The sequence below is a fragment of the Drosophila miranda genome, chromosome XR (assembly GCF_003369915.1).
Source record: "Drosophila miranda strain MSH22 chromosome XR, D.miranda_PacBio2.1, whole genome shotgun sequence".
NCBI classification, from domain to species: domain Eukaryota; kingdom Metazoa; phylum Arthropoda; class Insecta; order Diptera; family Drosophilidae; genus Drosophila; species Drosophila miranda.
Window position 1 is genome coordinate 21,063,803 of NC_046674.1, and position 18,803 is coordinate 21,082,605.

The 18,803-nt window shown below is 41.3% G+C and overlaps 1 protein-coding gene across 1 annotated transcript in view; it reads right to left on the reverse strand.

Annotated features, from left to right (window-relative positions):
- The window catches only part of LOC108152843 (nuclear hormone receptor FTZ-F1), a 42,595-nt gene extending 25,885 nt beyond the window's left edge, over window positions 1-16,710 (reverse strand). The window contains exons 1-2 of the mRNA XM_017282451.2: window positions 15,197-16,710; window positions 12,759-14,157 (exon numbers count right to left, since the gene is read on the reverse strand). Coding sequence (XP_017137940.1) covers window positions 12,759-13,995 — 1,237 coding nt within the window. The 5' untranslated portion in view covers window positions 13,996-14,157; window positions 15,197-16,710. The remainder of the gene's footprint in view (window positions 1-12,758; window positions 14,158-15,196) is intronic.
- Window positions 16,711-18,803: the final 2,093 nt, after the last annotated feature.

Here is an 18,803-nt window from a genome sequence, read left to right on the forward strand (position 1 = left end):
CGTACGATGTACTCTTCGACCCTTGCTGAAACGAATAACAATAACAGCAAGCACAGCGGAATCCGCACGAATAGGTCTTTTATATCCTCTTTTGTCTTTAGTCTACGAAATATTACCTCCACAATTCAAGTTCCACCATTTGAAACAAGATAAGAATAATATTTGAATACGTTTCTAAATCATGAAAAAAGGAAGTTTTGGTGCCGCTTCTACTATTTTTTGCTTTCACAGTTTCCAATAGTGATTGTCTACAGAAGTTCCGATGGCAACAGATGTTCTTCCAAAAACCTCAACCCAATCATAATACTCTTTGTAAGGGTATCCGAGACAATAAACAGTGTGAAGCATTCACGATCGTTTGCGCAATTTTCCTTATTCATCGCACGCACTTTCGTTTTTTTTTTTCGGTTTCGGTTTTGTTTCTGTTTTGCTTTGTATTTTGAAATACATTTTGGTTATATTTCGTTACTGTTGCCCCGTTGCTGCCTTCTGACTACGTTTTTCCAATCAATTTCATCAATTTACGTTAAATTTTGTCGCTTCGGTTCGTCATACGTTCGTTTTTCGTTTTCCTACAGTTTTGTTTTTGTGAGGGGAAAGTCCCATTGTACTCGCATCGATGCGCCATATGGTTGAGTTTTGGTATCGCTTTGGAGTGAATACCGAATGGGTAATGGGGGGTACTACTGTTCGTTGTGTTAATGGTTCGGTCTGTGAGTGTGTGACCCATTTCGGAGGGGTTTACTTCGATGGTGTTGTACGTAGCAGCCACTTGAATGGTTTTCCATTTTGTGGCTCAAGTCGGGTAGGATTCTTCGGCCACTACTATTTCTATGGCTATACTGTTCACAATTTCCATTAATCACACAGCTGTTTTGTAGTTGAATCGCTGAGATGTTGTTTTGTTCAACTTTATCCTAGGCCCGTTCCCTTTATCCTCTCGCTCGTATCCTAAACTCTTTGCAATTTCCTTGTTTCAGATTAGAGTCTATTCTTCTTCGAATCGTTTCATTTTCCTCTTTGCCAACTCCTCGCTGTCAATTTCAATGACATTTCCCTATCGAGCGATTGTATCCTTTCTAGAACAATTTGATTGGCACATTCTCCGGCCATTCCTTCCTTCATTGCATCCGTTATCTCTTTAACAACACTTTTGTGATACACATTGCCGATGCATATGTATACACCCCATCCCTGTTCTCTGTTTTATGTTTTCTGATTTCCATTTACCCCCACTTTGGTCCTCCTCCTCCTCCACATCCTCCACAGTCCACCCATCACTCACACGCAGCTGTTTGCTACAGCAGCATGTACTAGGTATATAATATACATCTACACCCACAGAAGGAGAGTGAGAGAGAGAGAGGTAGAACATATATGCACATAGAGTATATAGAAAGAGAGAAAGATATGGATAGAGAGCGCACTCGGCTTGTGCTTGGCTTTGGGTGAACCGAACCACTGAACGACTCTTGGCTCTTGGCTCTTGGTTTGGTAATCAAATCTAGGTGACCCAAATTGCATTGACCCAGTTTACAAAGCGGGGCGGGGCGGGGGGTCGGTCATAGAAGGGTATCCGAAAGAAACAAGTGCACCACATGTGTCCTTTGAGATCAAGTGTTGATGCAACATTAAAAACTGCAAAAAAACACACAAACAAAAACAAACAGCTAAAAAACAGCAAAAGCAAAGTTTTAGCCATAAAAAGGTCTCTCTTAAAGGTTTTAATCAACTTTAACTTTAGGCAAGTCATAAAACCAACAACAATTGAAATATCTTATTATTTTTTACATTTTTATTTGTACACTGCAATTGTAATTCGAGTGAAGGACAAATACAAGCTCGTACAATATGTATGCAGGTTGACAATGGAGAGGAGTGACGGTGGTGGCTAGAGCGATGATGATGATGACAAAATGGCAATGACGATGTCAACCACTTTGGGGTTAAAGTTAAACGATGTCAAAACTAATTAATTTGCTTGCCGAGTGAAGGGTTTGCCACTGTTAGACGGGCTCAGGGATAAACCAAAGAATTTTAATCGCGCTTATAAGTTAAATTTTGGCAGAAACAGCTACAAACAAAAGAGAATGTTTATGAAATGGACTCTTAATTTCTCACATTCACACAAAGCGTAGAATCCCTACGGATTCCCAGTTGAAAAATTCAAAGTATGTTGGAAACATACCTTTTATTATTATCATAACTGGTGTTATATTTTTACTTTCATTTATTCTATACAACAAATTGTTCCTCGCGAATTCATGCACTTCCCAAAAATACTCTCCTCATTCCGTTTTTCAATTAATCCAATCCAATAAGCCAAAATGGAATAAAACTTTACAAATTACAAAAAACGAAATAAAAATTGATTTCGAAAATGAACGCACAAAACGAATTTACGCAATTTTTGCTCAGTATGTTTTGGTGTGCAATGTCTGAACAGTAGACACACAGACAGACAGACAGACAGACAGACAGACAGACAGACACTAGGCGTATTATGTAAGTGCGCGTGAAAAGCTAAAGCCACAAATTACATACTCCAATAAAACATATACACATATACCTTACGGTGGAAGAGGGTTCAGATTTGATCTGAATAGTTGTTCCATCTGTCTAAACATATTTTCCGTTTTGTTAGGGTTTCCCGTGTCTTGTGTTTGTCATATTGCTGCCATGATCTAAATTTCCCAACTAATGATTGCGACAAATATGTATGACAGAGAGAGGGAGATGGAGATCGCGAGCCGACTATAGAGAGATATATGGATGTATGTATATGTAGGCAAAATGCGTGTGGAGTAATCTTATTCGGATATACAATGTGTACGAGTACTACTATCACCTTTTCAAATGTAAGTAAAAAAATCGAAATATTCCATATGTTGATGGCAAAGGGGGCAGGCTTCCATCCATCTCGCTCTAACACTCATTTTCGGTCATGTGTGTGACAGAGCGAGACAAAAACTTGGCCAAGTGCAGTAGGCCATGCAAATAGTCAAAGTGGGTCAGCGCTATCAAAAGCTACAATCAACAACAACGATGGCTGCCAGAAGCACACACACACGCACACACACACACACACACTCTTAGACCGCCTAAGAAACGAACGAAACTGAAAGCTTTGGTCACACTTCGGCTCTTCAAGCACTTCGTGTCGCCTTCGTTTCGTATCAGCAGATAAGACGAAACTGAAAAGAAGCAGCAGCAGGCGAATGGAGCGGCGGGGGGGGAACAGTGGAAAAAGCAACAACAAAACACCGCCAAAAACAGCAACAAGAAACACCTTAAATTGTAAGCAAATTATAAAAATAAATAAACATATTGTATATAAAAAAAAGCACCCCAGACCGACCACCTCCCACCTGCCTCCACCCAAAATACGAGTATTTCTTGCTTATTTAAATATTGTATGTGACAACAACAGAAAAAAAACATGGTTACATCACACCACACACACACACACAGGGAGAGAGAGAGAGATAGGTATAATTCGGGGTGTAAATTATTTCGTTATTTTCTATAACAATTCGTATACAAATTTTGATATTTATTTAAAGGTCTTTCATGTTACGAAATTTAGATTCCAACATGATTGAATATTTTTAAAATAAATTTACGACCTTGTGTGTCGAATCACGTGACTGGTGGAAATATTTTGGAAAATCTTTTGAGCAAGAAATAGAGGAAACGAAACCAAAGGAAGGAAATAGACAAAGAAATAGCAGAAAAGAAACATCTATGTACACGTGTATATTTTTGTAAAGCTGGATATCCTGTATGAATGTCAATCCCATATTGTCGATATCCGGCTCTCACCCGGGAGGGCCGGGTTCAATTCCCGGTATGGGAAACTGAAATCAAGAGTTTCTTTTTTCTTCTTTTTTTCCATCGAGAAAATTAATTTAGAAAAAAGAAGTAAATTTTGTATCTAATACTTAATTATTCATACTGAATACATTCTATATTCCTCTCGATCCTTCAAAGAAAATTGGATGCAAGAGAGAAATCAATTTTCTGGGGTGCCCAACCATTCCCTTGTTTTACTTTTGGGGATTTCCAGACCCAAAATCCACACATACGACAGACCACCCAGCTCTTGGCTCTTGGCTCTTGACTCTTGGGTAATAAGCCTCTTCAGCCTTCCCCTCTGACCCTCTCTTGACAAAAGCAATTTGAACATTTGAAAGCATTTTAAATTTACAACTCAAAAAATCATAAATATACATAATTGCTTCATAAATAAGTACCCGGGCACACACCCCCTCCTCCACGCTCCACCTTGCAGTAAGTACTGCCTGAGGGAGTACAGAAAAACATCGCAAAAGGCAATAATAAAAACAAAAAACAGTCAAGACCTGCCGCAACAATTTCACAAAGCAAATAAAAGCAAGGGAGCTGAAACAAACAAAAATAAGTAAGTACATAAATACAAAAAAAATGCAAATAAAACCAACAAAAATAAGTGAAACGGAAGAAAGAGGGCGAGGATAGGGGGGGGGGGGGGGGGGGGCCTGGAGGAATACAGCAACAAAAAATGCAATGGACAGCATTTTTTGTGAATTAAGTAATGAAGCAACAAAAAAGAAATGCTGCCGAAGATCTAGATACCCTTTATATCTGCCGTACTTAAGGGAGTTTCAGAACCATTTACGGGGATATTGTTATCCGATCTTTGCGGCTCCGATCTGAGAATCTGAAGGCCTAGTTGGCTTTGATGAAAATTCGAAATACCCCTCCTCGGGAGGGTATCAAAATGCAATTGAATTGAAATGAAATGTGAACAGGGAATGGTAGATAAGGTAAGGGCGATAAGTGTAAACAACTCACTGTCTCTTTCTCGGGCACTCTCTCTCTCTCTCTCGTTCTCGCTCTCTATCGTGCGTTTTCTGTGCCCGCTCTGCTGGCGTCGCTGCTGACGTTGACCGACCCATTTACCTAAACTGCAAGAGTTGTTCTTGTTCTTCTTCTTGTTTCGGTATTTGTTTTCTCCCTTTCCCTCTCACTCCCTCTCTCTCCTTCCCTTTCTGTTTTCCATTTGTTGGAGCTTTGGTTGAAAAAAGCTCACATGTATTGGTGTTTTTTCATTAGTTTGCACTGCTCTCCCCTACACTCTACTGCTTGCATGCTATGCTGGAGAGCTTTTCCAGTTTCTGCCTGAACGGGCATCATCTCTGCATGCATGTACATGTGTACATATGTGTATGTATCTTTATCTCCTTTCGCCATCTCTGGTCTACGTTCTGTTCTGCTGTGTTTGAGGATCGGATCGGATTGGATCGCTTAAAGTTAGCTTTTCGCTTTGCAGTTGACGCGCGCGCCCCTCAACTATGCAGCGAGCACTCTCACACGCGTACGCACACAGGTACAGGCACAGGCACGCATCACAATCCCACACACACACACACACACACATGCACGCGCTGCAAAAGCTCGCGGGCCGGCAAAAGCTCGGCCAATGTGTTCGTGTGTGGCGCGGCAAAACAAATTTTAACGTTTTTTTTTTGTTAAGAATAAACTATTTGTGTGTGTAGTTGTGACTGGAAGATTGAAAATGGTTTAACCTGGGCGACCGTTGAATGCGCTACATGGGAAATTCATTTCGAAGGGGAATCGAGGGCTGGAGACCAGGAGAGGGAGACTAGGGAGGTTGCCTATCATTGACTATCAATGTCCTTCCACAATCCAAGCAGGCGGCCATAGTGTCCTGTCGGTCCTGAGGGGGTCCAAGCAGAACATCAAGTTCTATGAATATTATTTATTTTATAGAAATTTTTGTGGCGTTTTTCAATTGACTGAAAGCTTGAAAATGTTTCAGAAAGTACAATTTAAAATTTGCTTAGATTTCCAACAATAATTGCCATCTAAATTTAAACTCTGCTTATCGGTTTGTTTGATCAATTAAAGCATATCGATTGTTCGGCAAATAAATCAATTAAGTAGCGATCAAGGCCATCAATTGTAAATCATTCGAATTTGGGTTAAGTATTGATTTTCCTTCCACTCCGCTGTATAATTATGTATGTATTTATTTATTAGGTTTTTTTTTTTAGTTTTTTTTATACCCTATCAGTGGAAGTGGGGCCCCGCACACATGACGTATACGTAATTCAAAAGTGAAACAATAAATATCCCACATTACGTATACGCAGCGATAAGGAATAGATAAGGAAAATGAGAGCCGCATTGTAGTACATATGCGATGTCGGTGTCTACTTGTGCCACGCTTTTAATGTTCGTGGTAAATATTACAACGCAATTCCACGAAACAGCGACAGAGACAAAGAGAGAGATGGAGAACGGAAGAGAAGGAAAAGTCCCAAACTAAACGAGTTACGTTATTAACAAATAATTGAATGATGAACATGCAAACGAAACGAATGAAAGAACAAATCTCTAAGTTCAGATTAAATCAATTTATTTTGATATTTGTTATTTGTATTTATCAAGAAAAGAGAAAAAGAACACAAATTGAATACTGTTATATAATAGAAATTACAGGGGATAGAACACTAATTTATTGTTCTAATTTTTAAATATATTACTTTTAACGCATTGTTGTCGTGGAATTGTACATTAAGCAATTACTAAATAAATAAAAAAAAAATATAAGAAAATAGAATCGAGAATAATGCCTGAGAACTGAGAATGCAACTAGGTCAGGGCGTTCCCGCTACCCCTACCCCAACCCCTGGCACCGACCCACACACCCACGATAATGCACTAGGGTGAAGCGATACCGATGAGCAACAGAGATAGCAAGAGCAAATGAGAATCAACTTTTGCTGCAAAAACAAAATTAAACAAAAACAAAAAAATTAAAAATCAATGCGCATTCTCTCTCTCTTTCTCTCTCTGCCCGATGCCCGATGCCCCATGCCATCCCATCCCACTAGTAGAATATTGCAAAATTAGTGCACAACAGCGCTGCCGGCGTCGACGGCGTTGCAAGCAGAGGGAAAAGTGGCACAGGGTCAACTGGCGACCCATTAGCACACTTTTCCACTAGAAGGGAGGCAGACGGCAGGGGATTGTAAGAGGAGGCAGACAGCGACGACTCCCCACCCCACCCCTCCCCTCACCGTCCCGTCCCGTCTCGCCCAGACACTCTCAATGGCATTTTCTCATTCGAGCTAAGGTTAACAACAAATACAATGTACATGAAAAGCAACAATAAAATGGTCAAAGCAACAAAAAAAAATACTAAACAATGCAAAAAGAAAATAAAGAAGAAAAAAAAAACAATTAAACATTTGTAATATACATAATACATAAAACAAATACAAACTCGCTGCTTTAATGGTATAATGCTAGGCAGGTGAGGTACAAACATATCTAATATTATGTTTTTTTATTGAATTTTCATATGCACGGAGGAGAGACTTTTTGAGATGGAGAAAAATATGGCTTTTTGAAATAGGGTTGAAGAGGTTTTTTAGAAGATGTATTTACATTGAAAAGGGCATCTGTGGCAGCTCTTCCACAGGATCTTTAAAGGCCTGCAATAGCTGTACCACTTTTTTAAAGCGATCCAGTAGAAAATCTATTATTATTTTTATTATTCTTACGTTTATTATTAAATAAGTTCACACTGTGAACGGCCATTACGGCCAGTTCGACTTTTGTTCAATGTTTGCATTTGCAAGAAAAACCAAAAAAAATATCACAGTTTTAGGAGCTATTTGTAGGATTTTTGCTACACTATAGTCCGGTTCAAGGCAACTGGAAATCTTCACATATCCCCTTAAGCAGGGGAGAAATTATGCTGTTTTTGGAAAGAAGAAAAATGGGCAAAAAAACTAAGTTTAAGCCGTATGAAAGCTTAACAAAAAAAAAAATATGTCTAAAAACTCATTGAGGGTCACAAAAAATATGTGGCAGGATAAAAGATATTTGACACCCAAGCTGACAGAGACACCAAATTCTTCGTGCTGTAGAGAAAAGCCAAAGATCATCGCAGAAATTCATAATTAATATGCGAAAAGCATGATAAGCAATTAAAAGGTATCTGTTCTGGTTTTGGGACCATATCTGCTAAATGAAAGACTCATTTGTATGCTTTTGATCCTTTCAGGAACTGAATCCATTAAGGTTTCATGCTGGGAATATACAAAAGCCGAATAAAACATGAATTGGTGCAGAAAATTGGGGACGAAATTCCCGATGAGGTCTACCGTGAAAAATGCTATTACACAAAGCTAATGGGGAAAGAAAGAAAGTTAAAACTGAATATCTAAAGAATATACTTCATACTAGCTTTTGATTAATTTGAAAAGTAAGGTGCGTTAGAGATCCACAGTAAACCAATATTAATTCTGAAAAAACTAAAAAGCAATACAACTTTTGATGCATACCTACATATGTATCTATCAGATGTCCTTCCAAAGAATTTATAGCCAGCGGAAAGCCCCAAACATGTACATATATTATACATATAAATATATGAAGTCCATGAAAAATCATGGTTGTGTAATTCAACCTAATTTCAACGAAAAACCCATCAAAAGTTCAACAATTCATCAGACCAGAAAATCTCATTTAAAAACACTAAACTGTGTGTTTCCATTGAAGGAAAAACATTCCTTTGCCAGGCCGCACGCTCCCCCCTAATTACTATTCACTTAGTTAAACAATTAGCGCAAAAAAACAAACAACAATCGACACCCCACAACCCACGGCCCACGCCCGCCCCTTGAAAGCCCCCTTACCAGCACCATCCATCCATCCATCCATCCTATCGCCTCCTTTAATTGCTTTCATTATCATTATCACAAGTATTGTTCAGTTGTTGTTGTTTTTTCGTGGTATTGTTATTGTTATTGTTTGTTTCCATTGAATGGTTCTTGAGGGCAGGCGGCGACCAAAACTTGATATTTCTATGCACTTTTGTTCAATGCTCCATCCTTGATTGCATTTACAAGATTTCTGTTTTGTGATCGCTTGACTAAGCCCCCCCTTACCACCCCCCCCCCCCCCCCTATTTGTTGTGTCGGTGTGTCTGTGAGTGCGGTTCCATTACAGCTCTTGCGGTTTAGCAACCTTTACCGTGAGAAAGAATTAGAATTCAAATTCGAATTCGAAACAGAAACAGAAATACAAATAAAGCGAGTGTGAATGACCAAAGTGGAGGATAGAATTTGAGGGATTTCCACGCTTGCTTGGCCAAATTCTTGGCTAATTGATTGACCAAGGTATGCCAAGTGTTTTTGCTAAAAGAATACAACAATGAGCCGCCCACGAAAGCCAGGCCTGAGCAATCATTAAAGACCCCTGAATATCGCTGCAGGAGAGGGCTCGAGCCTAGCCTTACATATGCCCTTTGCCAAACCATATGAAACCCAGAAATATCTCAGGCCATAATAAGCACATAATTGTTGATTAATTACCTAAATAAATGCCAGATCTGTCTGCAATCCTCACTCGTACATTGTACGTCTTAAATATTGATTTAATCCAATTTAAATCCCCGCTTTCTCTTATTTTTGACCTTTTTGTGAGCTTTAAGAACCATCGCCATCTGGGTCAGGTCAAGCCATAATTCATGGAAGCAAGCCTTCTTTAAAAATGACGAGTATGCGAGTAAACCTGCCCCAATGCCGCTTCGCAATCCTTCTCCAAGGCCCAAGGCCGCCAGGGGAGGGAATCAGACAAAATGGCAGACGTAATTTGCATATAGAATGACCTTGAACAGGTAGCAGAACAGAACAGAACAACAGCAGGCACACGCACACGCACACAAAGCGGGTGGGTGGGTGTATTGGGTGGCAAGGTCCTTGGGGCAGACTCTGGGTCTGGTGTGGCTAACTACGACAGCGCCAGCCTTCGCATTAATTTCACGACCTTGCAGTGCATTCGACGATAGAACCAGTATATGGATTACATACATACATATGTATGTACATGCATTCTATATGCATTGTCAATGCCGTGCCCCAATTTGCTGCATTTTGCTATTTTATTTTTGCCATGCAACAAGCTGCCGCTGCCGCTGCCGCTACCGTCGCTGCCGTCGCCGTCGCTGGCTCTGACTTTGACCCATTTAAATCCTTTGGGGCGCTAGCCATAGACGCAAGGCAGCGTCAGCCGACGCCAGCAGCGACGCGGCAATCTATGTCAATGTCAGCCGGCAAATGGCGGGCGGCAGCAGCGGCAACGGCAGCGGCAACGGCAACGCGGTGACTGCGAAATAAAAGCAACTGAGGCAGAACAGCAGCAGAGGAGCAGCAGCTACATAGACCGGAGAGTGTGTAAAAGAGAGACAGACAGACAGAGAGAGGGAAAGAGAGAGAACGAACACGCTGCCGCTGCGCTGATGCACACAATGACCTTCAAATTTCTATGCAATTTCGCTTTTTGTTTTTTCTCCTTGGGCCCAATCTCCAATATTAGAAAACGCAATGCAACGCGACGCGATTGAGTGCTGCGCTGTGCTGTGCTGCAACAACAAATTCACGCCTGAGCTTGACCCAAATTCTAATGCCCCAAACTGACCTTGCTCCATTTTCCCTCTCTCTCTCTTTCGCTCCGTCTCCGTCTCTGTCTCTGAGGATGAAAGAGTGTACAATTTAAGCTGCACTTTTGCGGGTTTTAGTTTTGTTTTTGTTTTTGATTGAAGGTTGCCAAGGAGGAGCGGTTGGGGTTGGGGTTGGGGCAGGGTGGTTCTTCTGACATTGCTGAATGTCAATAAAAACACACACATATATATGCATTTACCACTGACTCAACAACAGCCAAACAACTGCAACTTACAGATACATTTACATATAAAAAGATACAGGCAGTATAAATGTGTATGCGTGCATCATCAACATTTGGCAGGCATCTGTCTGACTGTCTGTCTGTCGGTCTGTCTGTCTGTCTGTCTGTCGGTCTGTCTGTCGGTCTGGTCTGCCTCATTTGATTGCCGAACACGCATTGACATCACGATTCTGAGGCGAATATTTCTGCATTTGCATTCTGCGGATACCCTACAAGTGAGTGGAGGGTATATTGGCCCTTCCCAATCGGGCGTGACGCAAAATGTAACAACATTTTAAAGATATTAATCAAAACATGTAAAGAAAACATAAGTTTTGGGTCTTGGGTTACAAAATTACAACAAAAAACTCTGCGAATCGTTCAAGACTTTTTGCATAAACATTTTTTGCTAATATAAAAAAAACATGTATTAAATGTAAAAACCTCCACTGTTTCCTATTTCCTATATTAAAAAAATATATATACTCCATTATCCACTCCATTAGCCCAGATACTTTTTAGATAGTTAAAAAATGTTAGAGAGACTCTATTCTTAGAGAAAATAATAAAAGGGGGAGAGTTCGTTAAAAAAAAATTCGAATAAAATTAATAGATAATAGTTAAATAAAAAATTATAACAATTGGCTAAAAATAAGCTGCACTTTTGCGGGTTTTTTTGTCGGTGAATTTCCATAAATTTAAAATATAATATCGGGCCATAATTATATGGAAATAATTGTTAATTCGCATATTCCCATCTGCACATATAGGCCTGTACCTTTGATTGAAAGAAAGACTGAGGAAGGAGTAGACATTCGGCCGGAAACATATCAAGTACAATTGCAAAATGCATGGAACATACAACAACATTTTGCTGATGATATTTCATCATTTGTATGTACATAAAAATACAAATACTTTACGCTTAAACCTCAAGGGTTTTTTAAAGTAGATTTCAGTCACGTTTGCCGCTGGATTGATAATATTTCTGGAGGTATTGTAGAGGGTATTCGAATTTCGTTTTTCCCGTACATCGGAAACCCAGAAAGTAGGTTAGTTGCATTTTGTTCTGTTTTTTTTTTAAGACATTTCCAATGGATTTTTATGGCTGCATCCTACGGCATGGAGTCGCGAGCCCCCTAAGGGGGTAGGAGGTAGTCGCTGGCGAGGGGCGAAGGGCGGGGTAGGTATGCATATGCTTAAACTTAGCATTGCACTTGGCACACAAAAAGATTCAAGATTGGAGATCCGAGACGAGCGACTGGAGTCGCGCGGAGGAGGAGGCCATTAGAGGGTAGTGTAATGACAAGTTTGCGAAAACTGTCAAGGTTTTACTCGATTCAAATGGAATGCCAAACAAATGCGTCTAGAGATTACATCTTGGTTATCAATTGATATGCATCATATACGTATCATATGAAGTATCGGGAATCTTAAGATCGAACCACGTGTTCGTGGTCTGGCAGTACTTTAAGAGTATCTGCTGGGAGTCCTGTGACCTCCAGATACAAGCGGTGGAAAGCCTCGAGCCTTTGTATATATATTCTTGAAATCAAACCCCAGTTTAGGGCTCTTCAAAAATAAGCAACTAACAATTTAACTTTTTTTAATAATAAAAAAATCCACTAAATTAAAGTCTACATTTTATAGAATATTTCAAAACATTTTACACTAATAATTTTAGTTTTAACACTTTAAAAAAAAACCCCGTCCTGTTGAATTCGTAGTTTTATTTTGTATTTATTATTATTTATATTATTTATGATTTTTAATCACTTTACTTTGTTTTATTTTCACTTTATTTGATTTAATTATCACTCCAAATTGATTAAATTTTCCTTTGTTTTTCATTTGTATTTATCCTTTTTCCTTTTTTCTGAAATCCGAAATTTTTATTAGCTCTGCAGACCTTTCGCAGAGCAACAGAATATTGCCAAAACACTTTAATATTGGAGTGGGGGGGGGGGGGGATCAAGGGGATTATCGCATATAGAATATTAGCTTAGATCTGGACTTACCTCCGTGATCATCGATTTCCAGGCCGAACTCATCCTCCGAAACGGACTCATCATCGGAGCTGAGATTGGATCCACTGTGGTTGCCACTTTGTTGCATGTGTTGCTGCTGCTGTTGCTGTTGCTGCTGATGCGTTGTACTGTGGTTCTCGTTCCCATTCCCGTGGGTTGATTGGGTGGCTTTGGGTGCAGCACAGGAGCTGGCAGCCAATTCCTCGATGCTGTGCAACGAGCTTCTTGTCTGATTGGCAGTGATTGTTGTTGTTGTTGTTGCTGCACCCGAACCGGATCCCGAGCCCGATCCCGATCCTGATCCCGAACCTATTCCCACTCCTGCGATGGTTGTGGTGGTGCTTATGTGGCTATCATCCTTGGATGTGCCTTGCACATCGAAGTCCAACAGCTGAACGGTGTTCGAGGACAGGAAATTGGTGGTGGAAACGGACCCCGAATTGGTGGCACTCGCTGCCAGGGGCTTCAGCTGATGGTACTCTATGATGGAGCTGCTGGACAGCGTGGATTTCTGCAGCAGCGACGGATCGATGCATTCATTGGCTGTGCCCTGGGATGTTCGGTGGGAGAACAGGATGTTGGCAAATGAGGGAACGGTCACCGACTGGATGATGACTGATCCTCCGCTTCTCTGCCCCGATTGCGGAGCCCCCCCACCTGTGTGGCTGGTTCCGTTTTTAGCCTCCAAATTGTTGTTGTTGTTGTTGTTGTGGTTGTGGTTGATGCTGTTGTTTTGGGTGGTTGTTGTGGTTGTTGGAGTGGTGGAGCCCATTAGGATCATGTTGCTATTGCTATGGGGATTGGGACTGGCCACAAAGAAGCGATCGCAGAGGCCGCTCAGAGAGATGCCACCATCCAATTGGCTGCCATCAAAGTTATCTGTGGCTATTGCTGCCGCTGCTGCCTCTGCTCCGTCGGATGCTGCAGTTGCGCCATTGCTGCTGCTGGTGGCAGGATTATCCTTTTGCTGCAGCTGCAGCTGCGAATAGCTGAGGAACGGCAGCATGGGGCTACTTCCCGCCGCCAGCATTTGATCCTTGTGATGGTGGGCCATGAGATGTTGTTGCTGTTGCTGCTGCTGCTGTTGCTGTTGCTGCTGTTGATGCTGCTGCTGCTGCAGGTGATGATGATGGCTGCTGCTTGTTGTGGCCTCTGTGACTGCTGCTGTCGCATAGTTGCTGCTGCTGCTGGTGCTCTCCGCCAGCAAAGGTACATTGAAGGTGTCCATCTTATAAAGGGGGGTGGGTATATTCTTTCTATATATCTAGTATATATGGTATAACTTTTATTTTTGTACGTTTCGTTGTGATGTGTATTGTTGCTGGATTGGTGATTGGTGGCAGGTAACGGTAGTAGAATTATTTGTATAATTTCTTACACTTAAAAGAACCTGCAAAAACAAAAAAAAAAAACACAAATCAGAAATCAGGAAATATGCATTGTACCGGAGCCAGACAACGCAAGGTCAAGTTGAAGGTCATGTTCTTCTGTGCAATGCGTGCATGTGTATATGTAGGTCAAGGACAAACCCAACTGTATTCGAAAGCATGTCAAGGTCAACTCTTTACAGCCCAAAGCTTTGCGAGCTTTTGCCTGTGAGCTTTCTGCGAGATTTCTTTCTATTGCCCAAACTGAATGTTTGAAACCCTTTTCCAAAGGAATACATATATTACGAAATTTACGGGACAAAATAGTAACGCTAATCATTAAATATAAATACATTTGACCCAAATACAAGGCAGAGCTTTTAGTTGGTATTTTTGTCCTTTAGCCTCTTTCCTAGCTCCTAGTTCCCAGATCATTAATAATGAATTAAGTTATGACAATGTCAGGGAAGGACACTTCGAATTAAGAATTTAATCAATATGTATTTGAACCGAATTAAGTGTCTAATTAACGGGACTCCCTCTTCAACCGATCCGTAGGAGGGGTCTGAAAAAGGGAGAACGAGAACGAACCCTTCCCATGGGCGACCCTAGGGTTAATCCCACCCCAGAAAGCTTGTGTGTTTTCTTTTGTTTTTTCTCATGAAATGGGACCCTCTTCTACCGACAGTTCCCAAAGTTAAGATCCATTTAACTTTAGTTATTACTTTCGTGTCTGGTTCTTCCCCCCTTTGGAAACACTTTTCCACTTCATAAAACCGAAAAACTGGTAATCCCCCCACTCTGACGAAACTTGAATATGTAAAGTATGTATTTATGTATTTATGTATGTAACTTTAATTAACTTTATTCGACTTTCGAGTTATTTCTTATTCGTTTCGTTGGGTTTCGTGTTCGGAGATCCCCCTTAACCAATCCCATTCAACCCCTGTGCGGGTTCTCGCCCAACTAGACAAAAGACCTGACAGACGGACAGCTTTGGAGGGGGGGGAAGGGGATTGGAGTTCTAGAGGAAGCTAGTGGGGAAGAGGGACGTGGACTCACCTTTCATGCAGCTGACGTTGACGTTGACGCTGACTGCGACACGTTCTCGTTCCTTCGTTTTGGCTTCTGCGCATGCGCCCGGTTTGCAGCTATGATTCCAAGACGATCGCAGAGAAGAGAAGAAGAAGAAGCAGCGCTGGAAGCTGCCGCCTCTTTGTTGTCTGGTTGGGTCTCGCTCTCTCGCCCGCTCTCCTTAGCTCTCTTTGGGCATACAAAAACCAGTTGGAACCGAAAGCAAAAGTTCTATTATTATGTCTTGGACTTTTGTTGGTTTTCGCTTTTGTTTCTCTCTCTTTCCCTCTGTGTGTCTCTCTATTTTGTTGTCGGTCCTCCGCTTCACATGGGAATTCGTGGAGAAGGCGAATTTATAATTCGCAAAACAAAGCTTGCGTGTGATTCATAATGCTGTCTCCCTTTCGGCGGATCGATCTCTCGCTCACTCCCTCTCCACTCGGTGTATCTCTTCCTCTCTCGCTCTGGTTCTGCCACGGCCTGCAGCAACAGTTTCCGCCTGTGCGAGCAGCTGCTGCTGCTGCTGCGACGACGACGACGACAACGGAGGCAACGACGAAAGCTTTTTTAGCATATTTTTTGCGCCCCCCTCACACAGACACCAGGCCCAGACGCGGACACGCACACACACACAGCCAGCGACGCCGAACGCATTTGCGATTTTATTTTTTTTGTGTTGTTCTCACTATTCGTTCTTTTTTTTGTGCGCTACTGCGCCAGTTCTCGCGATTCTCTTGCTATTCGCTGGCTTGTTTCGCCTATTTCCTCTTTGGCCTGGTCTTTCTCACATCGAATTTTGGTTTTTGGGAGGAACGCACACACAACGGAGGACAGGCGAGAATGAAATTATTGCAATGGGAAATAGGAAACTCTTCTTGCACAATCGTCGCACGCGCGCAACAAGCGAAAAGCTCGGTACATATAAATTGCAATTCCTATAACACACACAGCACAGTTTTCTGTGTGGGTACACACACAGGCACCAGGCAAACACAGATAGAGATATAGAGGGGAACTTGTTGTTGCGTTTACTTTTACGGAGGGGGGGCGGAGGCTGCTGCCTAGCTGCTAATTTTTTGTTGCTGCTTGCTGCTCCAATTCTATGACACAACAACAGCGCTATCTATCGCCTTGCCTCATTCTGTGATAATTTCATAAAAATTGCACATTAGCAGCAGAAAACACACAGCGAGAACCCGACGAACACAGCACGATGGGGCACAACACAGTCCGTCCACTCCACTCCCGTTATGGACACATGGAGAATTATTTTATACACAGACTAGCGCTCGATTGTTGAGAGTTCTTTTCGCACCATTTACTTTCACTTTAATCTCTATTTTGCACTCTCCCTCTCATTTGGTTTGTGGTTTATTTTTTATTTTTCGGGAAAAACTATTCACGGAGCCGCGCACAACGCACGCAAAAAATTAGGTCTGTAGGCCAACACGCAAACGGGAACACAGTAAAGAGTAGCAAAAGTTGTTGGCGTAGGTAGAAGAAGACGGAAAGCCCTCGCATAGTGTGTGTGTGTGCGCGCGCGTATGTGGATCTCCGGAGAGTAGCGGGGCCAAGGACAGCAGCAGCAACGAATTTATTCTTGGCCTTTAAACGTGCATTTGAAGAACAAGGACGGCAATCATATGAAAGCAGCGAAGCTTTCAGCTCAAAGCTCGCTCATGCATACAATCGCACACACACACGCACGAAAGAGAGGCAAGCATGTGAGTTAGCTGAGAGAACTTTTATCGGTTGCCCAATGAGCGCCAACTGATATCGGTGTGCTATCGAATTTGAACTCGTGCTTTGTTCAAACATAAACACATTATTGTACCTAAAGAACACCGTTCTATAAAAACTCACATATGTAACAGAAAGTCGATCGCTTAATTTAAGTAAAGAAAATAGATAAAGTAGAATATTTATGAAGGGAATAGTCGTACATCCGGAGAAAAAAAATGTTCAAAACCATTACAAATTATGACAGACCCAAACACCACAAAAAACTGTTTCCTTTCCTTCCCTCCGCCAGAGCGCACACATTGCATGAGGAAGAGTGTGTGCGAGAGAGAGAGAGAGAGAATGAGTAAGCGCGTGAAAAGCGCAGCGTAGAAATTACAATTTAATTTGTTTCTACTGGGTATACTATTGATCCGATCTGATCAAAATTCGGCAATCTGGTAGATATGGTCATTCTCTATGATTCTGCATTTTCTCGTTACTTCAAAATTGTGGATGAGGCAGATTTTCGTTCTTTGTGGGGCGATTTTTATGAATTTTTGTTGAATATTTAGTAATAGGTATGACCATAGTTTATAAATTATTTTTAATTTTCCTACCACAACCATTTCTTAAGGGGGATTCTATTATTGTTGTATCAAAAAAGTCCAAGAATCTCAATCACAAGAGGCACAAGGTGAACGAAATCAACAAAGACGGTACGGTACGTTATGGACTGTCACAGAGAAAATGGCAGACAACGCCAACAAGTACATCGAGCATGTACATCCGCTTCGTTTCTTCGTCTCGCATTTATGTACGAGCCGCTCATCGGAAAGTGCTGATTGATGCTATGGACAAGGGCGTACTCAGGGGGAGGCAGGGGTGTGCAGCTGGCCTCTCCTTCAGCATGCTTATTAGTAGAAATACTTCCCCCCCTTCTCTTGGATATGGACAAAGAATGTCCCCATTTTCATGCGCTCAAAGTCGAACATGAGTCAGAGGGTATGTGTTTCTCATCAGGAAAAGAGCCATTACCTGAAATCCAGATTCAAACCTGTTCCTGAAGTCCATTCGCATATTCATGCTTCCAAATGGCATCGTTTGGAGCAACAGAAATAGTTCACAATACTGAACCAAATGATTATCCGGGTCAGCTAGTAGGTGTATATAGTCCCAGGTCAGACCAGACTGCCTGATCGCTCTGAGAGATTTAAAGAACCATGAAACTCCTGTGCCTCCCTTCTCAGAGAAGTGTTGTGAAGTAAGTAAGTGAAGACGGACTGGAAAACGTTCTGTTCTCATTGCATTTCTAATGAAAAACCATCCAAATATTAACTCTATCCAATGTGGACTGACCCAAAATTGAATAAGGTGTTGCACCTACAATACCAAATGCTGTGCTGTAATGTTAGAGTTCTTGGGCCGGATCCTGACTTACGTTTGGGATCGCTTGGGAAATGGTCTGAAAAATTTTAGACATTGAGTTTTAGATAGACCTAAAAACTTAACACTCCCCTATTTCTCACAACATGCGGAACATGGGGGAGATACGTATTGTCCTATAAATTAAGCGATCTAATGAGAAAAATCGGCTATTCTTTTGGTAATGGTATATCCATACCACACCATACATCGGGAAAACTCAACTGAACCGCTTTGAATATTCGAAATATATAAATATGTGATATGCTGTGTTACACGACGCGTTTTCTAGCGAAACTTATTATGTCTCAAATGTAGATCCAGTGGGTTTTTATTTCCCATTTACCATATTTAAATAAGTTATATCAAAATCAGGTTCAGAAAAAACGTAGTTTTTGATGTGTGTTCATTGGGATTTATCTTTTTTCTTTAACAAAAAAAACACAAAACA